Below are 13,963 nucleotides of genomic sequence, written 5' to 3'. Positions count from 1 at the left end.
ATATATTCAGTATCACTTATATTTTAGAACGTATTACTAAATTAGGTTGGCTCACTGGCTAATAATTTCATTTAAAATTTGTGTTTCTCTGAGGATAAGTTTTCTTTTTGGTAGTTTTCTAACCCAGTTTGGTAACAGTGTAGCTTCAAATAATAAAATTGATAAACCTAGCTTTTTTTTTTTTTTTTTTTGAGATGGAGTCTTGCTCTGTTGCCCAGGCTGGAGTACAGTGGCGTGATTTCAGCTCACTGCAAGCTCCACCTCCCGGGTTCACGCCATTCTCCTGCCTCAGCCTCCCAAGTAGCTGGGACTACAGGCGCCTGCCACCATGCCTGGCGAATTTTTTGTATTTTTAGTCGAGACGGGGTTTCACCGTGTTAGCCAGGATGGTCTTGATCTCCTGACCTCGTGATCTGCCCACCTCAGCCTCCCAAAGTGCTGGGATTACAGGCATGAGCCACAGCGCCCGGCCTAAACCTACCATTTTTTTTTTTTTTTGAGACAGAGTCTCGCTCTGTTGCCCAGGCTGGAGTGCAGTGGTGCGATCTCGGCTCACTGCAAGCTCCGCCTCCCGGGTTCACGCCATTCTCCTGCCTCAGCCTCCCAAGTAGCTGGGACTACAGGCACCTGCCACCTCGCCGGGCTGGTTTTTTTTTTGTATTTTTTAGTAGAGACGGGGTTTCACCATGTTAGCCAGGATGGTCTCGATCTCCTGACCTTGTGATCCGCCCGTCTCGGCCTCCCAAAGTGCTGGGATTACAGGCGTAAGCCACCGTGCCTGGCCTAAATTTTTTATTTTTTAGTAGAGATGGGGTTTCTCCATGTTGGTCAGGCTGGTCTCGAACTCCCAAACACAGGTGATCCGCCCGCCTTGGCCTCCCAAAGTGCTGGGATTATAGGCGTGAGCCACCACACACGGCCAGATACTGGTACTCTTTTTAACAGATATATCTTTCACACTCATAATTATGTTTTTTTCGGGGAGGGGTGTTGTGTGAGAATATTAATAATTTGCTAACATTTTTCTTTTTTTTTTTTTTTGAGACGGAGTCTTGCTCTGTTGCCCAGGCTGGAGTGTAGTGGCAATCTCGGCTCACTGCAAGCTCCGCCTGCTGGGTTCACGCCATTCTCCTGCTTCAGCCTCCCGAGTAGCTGGGACTACAGGCACCCGCCACCACGCCCGGATAATTTTTTTGTATTTTTAGTAGAGACGGGGTTTCACTGTGTTAGCCAGGATGGTCTCATCTCCTGACCTCGTGGTCCACCTGCCTCGGCCTCCCAAAGTGCTGGGATTACAGGCTTGAGCCACCGCGCCCAGCCAATAATTTACTAACATTTTTCTACCTCATCTTAAGTCAGTTTGGGTAGATTATAGCTTTGTACAGAAATACATCATGGCCTGCCTAAGTGAGATATCAACAAAAAGCTGAACACTCACTTCTACACTGGCGTAATCGCACATGGAACACTTGAATGGCTTCTCGTGGGTGTGTTTGTAACGACGATGCCGAACCAATTCTCCACTGGTCACAAAGGCCATGTCGCAGTCTGGGCACTTGTGAGGACGAGTACCTAGAGAAAGGATGGAATAACAGGAAGAGCAAGATCAAGGGCACAGTTAATGACAGATATCAATGTGTGGCATAGAACTGCTGTGAGACTGAACCCTAGTCATCCCATCAATTGCAGTAGCTTGTAAGTAGATCCAAAAGTGAGCTCCAAAAACTATGGGAGGGCCTGGATGAATTTATAATACTAACGCCGGGATATTGTAACACGTGCCAAACATTTAGTTTCTTTTAATTACCCATCTGAATCTGCTGCCTTTTAACATAATAAAAACCTTCTTACTCCTATTTTGTGAATATCCTGGTCATTATGGATTAAAAGTTAATAGAGACCGGTCTTGGTGGCTCAGGCCTCTAATCCCAGAACTCTGGGAGGCTAAGAGTTTCAGACCAGCCTGGGTAACATGGCAAGATCCCGTCTCTCAAATCTCGCTGTATTATGACTATAAATATAGGGCCATGGGGCTGTCCATATTCTGAAACTTTCTTTTAAAAACACAAGCATGGCCGGGCGTGGTGGCTCACGCCTGTAATCCCAGCACTTTGGGAGGCCGAGGCGGGCAGATCACGAGGTCAGGAGATTGAGACCATCCTGGCTAACCCGGTGAAACCCCGTCTCTACTAAAAATACAAAAAATTAACCGGGCGTGGTGGCAGGGGCCTGTAGTCCCACCTACTTGGGAGGCTGAGGCAGGAGAATGGTGTGAACCCGGGAGGCGGAGCTTGCAGTGAGCCGAGATTGCACCACTGCACTCCAGCCTGGGCAACAGAGCGAGACTCTGTCTCAAAACAAAAACAAAAACAAAAAACCACAAGCATATAGCTTGTTTTCTATATTTGTCTCTCTTGATAAGGAATTTCACAGGCTTATTATAGGCTTTACATAGTATTGCCTTTTATGTGATTTAAACAAATGATTTTCAAGCACCCGTCTAATATGCTGTGATCATTCTGAATGTCAATTCATCCAATATAAAACATTTATGAATAATATACTCTCTACATTTCTTGTCTTTCACTGAAGGAATCCTAGAGACAAAACTGATAGCACAATGTAGTGCCAGTTTCAGAGACTAGTGACCATCTGTAATTGTGGGCAGCAGGTAAGGGGTGACAGCAAGGTAATACCAAACACTAAAACCAAAAGAAGTCTGCCTTTGAGAATACAATTAGGAAGAGCCACAATGTAATGAATAGAACCAGCCATCTGCAGAAATTATTCTTTGAGAATGAAGAGAATGGTGGAGAGGAAGAGTGATTGGAGTATAATAAAAACTAAGCAATTCCAAGGAATGTTCATTTCTTCATTCAATTTGATTCTTTAGAACCACCATGGATCTAATGGTAAAGCACAGAGTTCTTCCTGTGAAAAGTGTAGAGTATGGTGTATGGATAAGAAGTAAAACAATTAACAAGAGAAGAAAAGTGGCATCCAATTTTCTTTTCCTTTTTTGTTTTTGAGCCAGGGTCTTCCTCTGTTGCCCAGCAGGAGTGCAGTGATAGGATCAAGCCTCACTGCAGCCATGACTTCCCAGGCTCAAGTGATCCTCCTACTTCAACCTCTCCAGTAGCTGAGACTACAGGATTGCACCACCATGCCTGGCTAATTTTTTCTATTTTGTAGAGATGGAGTCTTGCCACGTTGCCCAGGCTTGTCTCAAACTCCTGCAGTCAAGCTATCCTCCGGCCTCGGTCTCACAAAGTGCTGAGATTACAGGTGTGAGCCACCATGCCTGGTCTTCTTTTAGAAAAAAGTAAGCTAAAAAATAAATGTTGGTGTTTACCTAGTACTATCCAGGGGAGAAAGAGGCCTGCCTCTGGCAGACATAAGCATGGCAATTAGCAAAGAAGTGGACATTGCTGTAGAGCAGGGATTTCCATTAGGCTGTGCCACATGACCATCTACATTCCTTCACTCAAGGCCCATCCTCTTTTTTCCTTTTTGTGGGACGGAGTCTCTTGCTCTGTCACCTCAGTTGTAGTGCAGTAGCATGATTTTGGCTCACTGCAACCTCTACCTTCCAGGTTGAAGCAATTCTCTTGCCTCAGCCTCCTCAGTAGCTAGGACTACAGATACGTACCACCATACCTGGCTTTTTTTTTTGTATTTTTAGTAGAGACAGGGTTTCACCATGATGGCCAGGACGGTCTCAATCTCCTGACCTTGTGATCCACCCGTCTCGGCCTCCCAAAGTGCTGGGATTACAGGCGTGAGCCACCACGCCCGGCTTTTTTTTCTGAGACCAAGTTTTGCTCTTGTTGCCCAGGATGGAGTGCAATGGCATGATCTCAGCTCACTGCAACCTCCACCTCCCGGGTTCAAGCAACTCTGCCTCAGCCTCCCGAGTATCTGGGATTACAGGCATGTGCCACCATGCCCAGCTAATTTTGTATTTTTAGTAGAGACGGGTTCCCCATGTTGGTCAGGCTGGTCTTGAACTCCTGACCTCAGGTGATCTGCCTGCCTCGGCCTCCCAAAGTGCTGGAATTACAGGTGTAAGCCACCACACCCAGCCACCTGGCTAATTTTTGTATTTTTAGTGGAGACAGGGTTTACTCCTGACCTCAAGTCATCCACCAGCCTCAGCCTCCCCAGGTGCGGGGATTAAAGGGGTGAGCCACCATGCCCAGCCATCAAGGCTCATCCTCACCAAGTTAGCTTTCAACTGCTACAGCATCTTTTTATTTTTTGAGATGGAGTCTCGCTCTGTCACCCGGGCTGGAGTGCAATGGTGTGATCTCCACTCACTGCAATTTCTGCTTCCTGGATTTAAGCAATTCTCCTGCCCCAGTCTTCCAAGTAGCTGGGACTACAGGCATGCGCCACCACGCCTGGCTAAATTTTTTATATTTTTAGTAGAGACAGGGTTTCGCCATGTTGGCCAGGCTGGTCTTGAACTCCTGACCTCAGGTGATCCCACCCACCTCGGCCTCCCAAAGTGCTGGGATTACAGGCAAGAGCTATGGCGCCTGGCTGCTACAGCATCATAACAAAGGCAACAGCGCCCCCTAGAATACAATGCAACTGCATCTGGAACATGAAAAGGTATACTTGGTGTAGGCACCTGTCTGCTCTTGTGGGTTTTGTTGATATGAATCAGTCCTGCCAAATCTGCTGAGTAACCAGACAGACTGCACCTCTTACTTTCAAAGTAAGACTAGATAGAGAATGCCCACATCAAGGCACACCCATCCTGGGAACTCCTGTCATAGGGCCATTTATTTATTGATTTTGGTGAGAGTCTTGCTCTATCACCTAGGTTGGGATGCAGTGGCACAATCTCGGCTTACTGCAACCTCTGTTTCCCGCATTTAAGTGATTTTCCTGCCTCAACCACCCAAGTAGCTGGGTTTACCGGCGTGTGCCACCACACCCAGCTGATTTTTTGTATTTTTAGTACGGAGGTGGTTTTGCCATGTTGGCCAGGCTGGTCTAGAACTCCTGGCCTCAAGTGATCTACCTCCAATCGGATTTCCAAAGTGCTGGGATTACCCAGTTACTTTTATGTAGTCATATGCCCCATCCTAGTGTCTTCAAAGTATCAAATAAAACATATTATCAAATGTCTGAGTAGAAATTATGGAGATGTTTAAAAGTCAGTCACATTAGTGAAGAATGTGCCAATGTACAGCATACTGTTTATGATTAACACCCACTTGATCATGGTCATCTGACAACCAGCACAAACAAATCTAAAACAAAAGTTGTCATTAGAAATTTTTAGAAGCCTGAAAAACAAAAACAAGAGTTATCATATGAAATGAAGTACAGAATATGGATAGAAGAAAGTTATTCTGCATGAAAAACCACGTGAGAAGACTTGCAACTAAGTTCCTACACTGGAATAACAAACAGCCCAGGAGAGCTTAAAGGGAGGTTTAGCACACACAGTCCCTCTACTTTAGACCTCATGGAACCTGGCCATAGCCAACATGAAGCTAATATCAGAATATCTGAACACTAAAGTAAGTAGGGTGCTCAAATAGATGTTTGAATTATCAGAATGGTGTCTTAACTTTTCCATTCTAAAATTATGAATTACTTACCCTGAAACAACCAGAAACAAAAAACGTTATGGTGTGTTTTTGAGACAGTGTCTCACTGTCACCCAGGCTGGAGTGCAGTAGCACTATCTTAGCTCACTGCAACATCTGCCTCCCAGTTTTCAAGAGATTCTCCTGCCTGAGCCTCTTGAGTAGCTGGGATTACAGGCACCTGCCACCACACCTGGTTAATTTATGTATTGCTAGTAGAGATGGATGGGGTTTCGTCATGTTGGCCAGGCTGGTCTCCAACTTCTAATCTCAAGTGATCTGCCTACCTCAGCCTCCCAAAGTCCTAGGATTACAGGCATGAGCCGCTCTGCCCAGCTTTTTTTTTTTTTGGAAATAAAGGTAGGATTTCACTTCCATTTGTTGTTGTTGTTGTTGTTGTTTTTAGATGGAGACTCAGTCGCCCAGGCTGGAGTGCAGGGCGGGATATCTCAGCTCACTGCAAGCTCCACCTCCCGGGTTCATGCCATTCTCCTGCCTCAGCCTCCTGAGTAGCTGGGACTACAGGCACCCGCCACCACACCCAGCTAATTTTTTGTATTTTTAGTAGAGATGGGGTTTCACTGGGATTTCACTTCTATTTCTAATGTTCTTCCTCAGAATACCAGGCATCTATTGCCAGAGACTTTTTTTTTTAAGAGACAGGGTGTTGTTATTTTTCATTAAATTTTCTTTACATTTGTCTATAATAACTAAGTCCAAGTGCTTACAATGAAATCATGATTACAAAAAGGGCATCATAAGAAATAATAAAAATTTCCTTTAAATTCCCACTGGAGTGAGCTTGAATGAATACTAAAAAGCCAAGTCTGAGCATTTGCTGTTGTAGCCCCCAAAATTCTTATCCAGCACCTGTGTGTGTGTTAAGGTGATTCCTCAGGAGGGTGACTGTTCTGAATGCCCTGCCACAGAGATGGCACTTGTGTGGTCTCTCATCAGTATGGCTTTTCATGTGACGATCCAAATTTGAACGCCGTGGACACGTGTAACTGCAAAGCTCACACTGGAATGTCTTCTTTACACCTATGTGCAAAATAAAACACTTGCTGCAGAGTTTCAAAGTGTTAAGATTAATCCTAATCTTAAATTTCTACAAATATATTTTATTAGCTTTTAATAACAAAACCCAATATAAGTCATAATTATCTCATATCATTAATACATTTACTTCTTCTTTGGGATTAAAAACAGAGCATTCGATCTGTAAAAAATCGTACTTTAGACTGGTTTTAAAGAACTGTACCCACATAATGACCTTTTACAAATACGGTTAACATAAAACAACTTGCATATGCACTGTGTCGTGTGCTTATCCCAAAATGGTTTTATGAAACCACTATGGATAAACTCGTTTTACCTTTCTTTTTAATTTTTGTTGGCTTTGGAGGCTTCATATTACCAACCACTTTCTCTGCATTAACCTCTGATAGCAGACCCTCCTGCTGTTCTTCCTCAAAATCGTAGACAGACACATCTACATCTTTGCCCTCCTCTGTATAACGCAGTTTGCTCTTTTTGGTTTTCTTTGTTTTTTTGGCTGGTGGCTGATAGTCTGGGTCTTTTTGCCAACTAGGATCTTCCTGCGGTGGAAGTTCCCCTTGTTCTAGTGTCTCCACCTCTCCATTGGCCCCTACTTTAACCACCTGAAACCCTTCAGGCAAGGGTAGGGTGTGGCATATCATGGGTTCACTTTCCGCAAGGCCCTCTTTAGACACTTCATTTTCATAAGCCCCCTGAAGTTCTTCTACGGAAGTGGTAGCAACAGGTACAGTCACAGGAACAGGTACTTGAACAAGCTGAAGCTCTCCTATGTTTATGGGCTGTTCCTCCATATTTACAACCTGTAAAGTTATAATCTGGGTATCGTCCACAGCAGCCTCCGCTTCTGGAGCCACTGTGCCCTCCATTACTTCAGTCTTCATCTGAAGAAGGGTGGGGTCCAGCTGTTCCATCATTACCATCTGTACACTGCTGTTGACATCCTGGACCACCTCACCCCCATCCGTCTGGTTCTGGGGTAAGTGGCAGGCATCTTCTTCCTGGCCCCCTTCCCGGCGTCTCTGGTAAGTCTTTCTCTCCTTTCCTTTAATAAAAGTTTCAGACTCCTCCACAATGGCTTCGACCGCCTCACCTTCCATTTCCCCTGCCTTTATTAAGGGAGAACACAGATTGTTATTTAAAGCAAAGCAACCTAAATAAAAACATACATTTTAAAACAAAAAGACCCTTTGGTGAATGAATTAGGCATCAATGGTTGTTAACATTGAAAAAGACACAACAGACATTATGTGCCTCTTGATGAAAGAAAAAAACACTACCTATAATTCCCTGAGGATAAGATCCACATCTAACAAGTGGGTTTGTTTTTGTTTTTGTTTTTTTTTGAAATGGAGTCTCCCTCTGTCGCCCAGGCTGGAGTGCAGTGGTGCGATCTCTGCTCACTGTAAGCTCCGCCTCCCGGGTTCACGCCATTCTTCTGCCTCAGCCTCCTGAGTAGCTGGGACTACAGGTGGGCCTGGCTAATTTTTTGTATTTTTAGTACAGATGGGGTTTCACTGTTAGCCAGGATGCCCTCGATCTCCTGACTTCATGATCCACCTGCCTCGGCCTCCCAAAGTGCTGTGATTACAGGCGTGAGCCACTGCGCCCAGCCGGTTTTTACTTTTTTTTTTTTTTTTTTGAGTCAGAGTCTCGCACTGTTGCCTGGGCTGGATAATGGCATGATCTCAGCTCACTGCAACCTCCACCTCCCAGGTTTAAGTGATTTTCCTGCCTCCGCCTCCCGAGTAGCTGGGATTACAGGTGCCCACCACCACACCTGGCTAATTTTTTTTGTATTTTTAGCAGAGACGGGGTTTCACTATGTTGTCCAGGCTGGTCTTGAACTTCTGACCTTGTGATCTGCCTGCCTCGGCCTCCAAAAGTGCCGGGATTAGAGGTGTGAGCCACCATGCCCGGCCATGATTGTTACTCTTTAGCACTGTGCCCAGGCTACTCAATAAATGCTAACCGAATTGAATATATAATAGAAAACAGAAAACACATCAGCCAATTCATAGTTTTTGGCTCTTAAATCTTGTGAATGGGCCGGGCACGGTGGCTCACACCTGTAATCCCAGCACTTTGGGAGGCCAAGGCTGGTGGATCACTTGAGGCCAGGCGTTCAGAACCAGTCTGGCTAACATAGCAAAACCCCATCTCTACTAAAAATACAAAAATTTAGCCAGGCGGCGCAGTGCGCAACTGTAATCCCAGCTACTTCGGAGGCTGAGGCACGAGAAGAACTTGAACCCTGGAGGTGGCGGTTGCAGTAAGCTGAGAATGTGCCCCTGCACTCCAGCCTGGGTGACAGAGCGAGACTTGGTCTCAAAAACAAAAAACAAAAACCTTGTGAATGATATTACCTAAACAAGAGTAAAATAGGAGCCGGGCGTGGTGGCTCACGCCTGTAATCCCAGCATTTTGGGAGGCCAAGGCTGGCAGATCACTTGAAGTCAGGAGATGGAGACAAACCTGGCCAACATGATAAAACCCCATTTTCATTAAAAACAAAAAAATTAGCCAGGTGTGGTGGCACACACCTGTAATCCCAGCTACTCGGGAGACTGCGGCAGGAGAACTGCTTGAACTTGGGAGGTGGAGGTTGCAGTGAGCTGAGATTGGGCCACTGTACTCCCGCCACCCAGGGCTCAAGAGCGAGCCTCTGTCTCAAAAAAAAATAATAATAATTAAAATAATAATAATTAATAATAATTAAAATAAAACAAAATGTATCGCTGGGTGTGGTGGGGTGTGCCTCTAATTACAGCTACTTGGAAGGCTGAGTGAGGCAGGAGAATTGCTTCAACACTGGAGGCGGAGATTGCAGTGAGCTGAGTGCCACTGCACTCCAGCCTGGAGCCTGGGCAATAAGAGTGAAAACTGTATCTCAAAACAACAACAACAACAACAACAACAACAAAACATTAAAGTGTTTTGTATTTTTGGCCAAGAATACAGTTCAAACGAAGCTTTTGTTACTCCTATTAAAGACACTTTGACACTTTTCTCTAATTCTCTGTCTAGGCACCTTAACATTGTATTATATCCACGTTAGCAGTCAGAGAAGACTCCTTACGCCAGGACCACCTGCGAGGCAGTACAAGGACTACAGAGAGATGGGCAAGGCCTGGTCCTACATTCTAGGAGTTACTGTCTAACATAAAGGACAAAATAGGTAGTACAATGGCTCAAGGTAAAATTAGGCAGGTCTGGAGAAAGGTAACATAACTAGGTGTGACAGAAAAATGCTTCATAAATGTGGAATTTGAATGGAACCCTGAAACATGAGCGGGACATTTAAAGGCAGAGTTTGACAGTGGGGGGCAGAGGGTGTATTCTATAGGGGAAGGGTTTGGATTTCTGGGTAAAATAAATACATGTAGGAATTATGAGTAAGAAAAAGAACTAGTTTAAAGCACAGGACAGAGGAGAGGGCAGTAAGACAGGTGAAAGATGTACTGGTTGCCCCCATAGTTTGGACAGTCTTGAATAACAAAATACCTCAGATGGCTGGCAAAGGAAAACCACTTACGCTTTCTGGGCAGAGAAGTAAAGATTCACTCATTTCACAAAGAACAGGACTTAATTTCCTCAAAAGGTGTGTCTCTATTTTTGCAAAAAACTGCTTGATGCACTTATCCACCCTTCTGGCTCACAAGGCCCTTCAGGCTCACCTGACACTATGATAACCTATTCAGATTTATGTCTTGCCCTCTAGCACTTTCCCCTTCAGTTAAGCTGTCTTTTCATCCAGACACAGTTCCCACTGTCATCTCCCTGTTTTCACTCTGTACTTTACGTCTGATCCACTCCTCTCAACACCAGCTCATCTTTGGCACAACAAAGCTTTCTGAGGTTCTTGTGGCCATTACTTTGCTCCAAATGTGTTCCTGATAAAATAAAGACACAGTTTAGCACTTAAAATTTTCTCAAAACGATCTATTTTCCCAGCTGGGTGTGAAAGCTCTTTAAGGGCAAAAGCCAGGCTTGAAGCAACATACATTTTTGGACAGATTCAGCAAACCCCACCATCTGCCTAGGGAAAAACAAGGCTCATGGTAAACTCCCGAGGTTGTTGAGTTGCCAGGGTGGTTTATTCTGCCACTACCTTCTTTCTTTCATTAGTCCCTTGTTCTCAACAAACAAGAAAAAAATACAACATCCAATGCAAAGGCCTCTTATTATGCTGTTCATGACAGTGGGGACAAATACAAAAAAATGTTACTGCAGAAGGTGGGGATCAAAGAACATTTGTAGAACGCTTTATAATTTGCCTATAAATTAAAAATGAGCAAAGTGCTAGCATTTTTATTATAAGATCTCATTTATACCTCTGATTGTAAAAGACTAAGCATGATCTTAACTATAATTAATTTTATATACTCAGTACTGTTCAGACAGATTACGTTTAGGATAGAAATTCTCTATGCTGGCACTATTCAATAGAAATATAATGCAAGCCACAAACATAAGCCACATTACATGCAATTTTAAGTAAAAAAATTTCATATTAAAAAGTTAAAAAATCCAGGTGAAATTAATTTTAGTAATCTATTTTGCTTAACCCGGTAGGTCCAAAATATCATTTCAAGGTTTAATCAATTTCAAAAATTGTTGGCTGGGCGCGGTGGCTCACGCCTGTAAACCCAGCACTTTGGGAAGCCAAGGCAGGTGGATCATGAGGTCAGGAGATCGAGACCATCCTGGCTAACATGGCGAAACCCCGTCTCCATGAAAAACACAAAAATTAGCTGGGCATGGTGTTGGGCGCCTGTAGTCCCAGATATTCAGGAGGCTGAGGCAGGAGAATGTTGTGAACCCAGGAGGCGGAGCTTGCAGTGAGCTGAGATCGCACCACTGTATTCCAGCCTGGCGACAGAGCGAGACTCCATCTCAAAAACAAACAACAACAACAAAAAAACCCAAAACAAACAAACAAAAAATTGTTATATTTGAGACACAGACTTGCTCTGTTGCCCAGACTGGAGTGAAATGGCAGGACCACAGCTCACTGTAACCTCCAATTTCTGGACTCCAGTGATCCTTCTGCCTCAGTCAACCGAGGAGCTAGGACTACAGTTCATGCCACCATACTCAACTAATTTCTTTTTTTTAGATGGGGTTTCCTCTGTTGCCCAGGCTGGAGTGCAGCAGAACGGTCACGGTTCACTGCAGCCTTGACTTCCTGGGCTCAGGTGATTTTTCCACCTCAGCCTCCAGCGGGTTCATGCCAAGCATCAGGCTAATTTTTTTGTATTTTTAGAAGTGGGGTTTCACCATGTTGCGCAGACTGGTCTCGAACTCCTGGGCTTCAGTGATCTGCCCACCTCAGCCTCCCAAAGTGCTGGGATTACAGGAATAAGTCACCATGACTGGCCTCTAATTTATTTATTTATTTATTTAAGACAGAGTCTTGCATTGTTGCCAACGCTGGAGTGCAGTGGCACAATCTCGGCTCACTGCAAGTTCTGCCTCCCAGGTTCACGCCATTCTCCTGCCTCAGCCTCCCGGGCAGTTGGGACTACAGGCGCCCGATACCACACCTGGCTAATTTTTTGTACTTTCAGTAGAGACGGGATTTCACCCTATTAGCCAGGATGGTCTCGATCTCCTGACCTTGTGCTCTGCCCACCTCGGCCTCCCAAAGTGCTGGGATTACGGGCGTAAGCCACCGTGCCTGGACATTTTTTTTTTTTAGAGGAAGTCTTGCTCTGTCGCCCAGGCTGGACTGCAGGGGCGTGATCTCGGCTCACTGCAAGCTCTGCCTCCCGGGTTCACGCCATTCTCCTGCCTCAGCCTCCTGAGTAGCTGGGACTACAGGAAACCAACACCACGCCCAGCTAATTTTGTTTTTGTATTTTTAGTAGAGACGGGGTTTCACCTTGTTAGGCAGGATGGTCTTGATCTCCCGACCTCATGATCTGCCCGCCTCAGCCTCCCAAAGTGCTGGGATTACAGGTGTGAGCCACCACGCCCAGCCTAATTTTTTTTTATTTTTTATTTTGTAAAGGTGAGCTCTCACTATGTTGCCCAGGCTGGTCTTGAACTCCCAGTCTCAAGTGACTGTCCCATCTTCGACTACCAAGGTGCTGGGATTACAGGTATGTGCCATCATGCCCAGCTATATTTTACATTTACAGCATATCTTAATCTGAACCAGTAAAACTCTAAATTCTCTTTTTTTTTTTTTTGAGACGGAGTCTTGCTCTGTTGCCCAGGCTGGAGTGCAGTGGCCGGATCTCAGCTCACTGCACGCTCCGCCTCCCGCGTTTACGCCATTCTCCTGCCTCAGCCTCCCAAGTAGCTGGGACTACAGGCTCCCGCTACCTCGCCCGGCTAGTTTTTTGTATTTTTTAGTAGAGACGGGGTTTCACCGTGTTAGCCAGGATGGTCTCGATCTCCTGACCTCGTGATCCGCCCATCTCGGCCTCCCAAAGTGCTGGGATTACAGGCTTGAGCCACCGCGCCCGGCCTAAAACTCTAAATTCTCAACAGCAACATGAGGCTAGGGGCTTCTGTACTGGACAGCACAGCTTTGTACTTGTGTTACTCAAAATATGGTCTGAGGACCAGCAGTACTGGCATAACCTTGGAGCTTCTTAGAAACACAGACCTTCAGGTCCCACCCTTGACCCACAGAATTAGATTTTGCAATTTAACATTATACTGTTTCCCCATTAAGATTTTTTTTTTTTCTTTTTGAGACGGAGTTTCACTCTTGTCGCCTAGGCTGGACTGCAATGGCACAATCTCGGCTCAATGCGACCTCTGACTCCTGGGTTCAAGCGATTCTCCTGCCTCAGCCTCCCAAGTAGCTGGGATTACAGGCATGCGCCACTATGCCTGGCTAGTTTTGTATTTTTATTAGTGACGGGGTTTCTCCATGTTGGTCAGGCTGGTCTCGAACTCCTGACCTCAGGTGATCCGCCTGCCTCAGCCTCCCAAAGTGCTGGGATTAAAGGCATGAGCCACCGTGCACGGCCCCAAGAAAAAAATTTTTTAAGAGTTTTTCAGTCCCTGAAGAGCCCCAAAAGTTAGTATTCCTGCAAAGGGAATGATAATCCAATTGTCTGGAGCTAGGGAACAGACAAAAAGTCCAATTTACTTCAGAGTGACATTCTCAGAAAATGTACCAAAGTACAAAAAATTCAGATGCTGTCAATGTAAATGTGGTGACCCTGCCAGAGTCACTACATAATCCCAGACTATTTAAATATTCTCAATAATAAAATCGGTGGAGGAAAAACAATCTTTGGGGTCTCCAGGATTTTGTAGCACAATTTGATGCTACAACTTGAAGA

The 13,963-nt window shown here is 45.1% G+C and overlaps 1 protein-coding gene across 3 annotated transcripts in view; it reads right to left on the bottom strand.

Annotated features, from left to right (window-relative positions):
- Positions 1 to 13,963, bottom strand: part of CTCF (CCCTC-binding factor) — a 79,750-nt gene that overhangs the window by 24,745 nt on the left and 41,042 nt on the right. For all 3 annotated transcript variants that reach the window (XM_023210177.3, XM_023210176.3, XM_023210175.2), the window contains 3 exons: positions 6,979 to 7,768; positions 6,474 to 6,644; positions 1,439 to 1,572 (listed from right to left, as the gene is read on the bottom strand). In XM_023210177.3, coding sequence (XP_023065945.1) covers positions 1,439 to 1,572; positions 6,474 to 6,644; positions 6,979 to 7,759 — 1,086 coding nt within the window. In that variant the 5' untranslated portion in view covers positions 7,760 to 7,768. The remainder of the gene's footprint in view (positions 1 to 1,438; positions 1,573 to 6,473; positions 6,645 to 6,978; positions 7,769 to 13,963) is intronic.

The sequence above is a fragment of the Piliocolobus tephrosceles genome, chromosome 17 (genome assembly GCF_002776525.5).
Source record: "Piliocolobus tephrosceles isolate RC106 chromosome 17, ASM277652v3, whole genome shotgun sequence".
Lineage (NCBI taxonomy): Eukaryota > Metazoa > Chordata > Mammalia > Primates > Cercopithecidae > Piliocolobus > Piliocolobus tephrosceles.
This window is presented reverse-complemented; position numbering and strand designations above follow the sequence as displayed.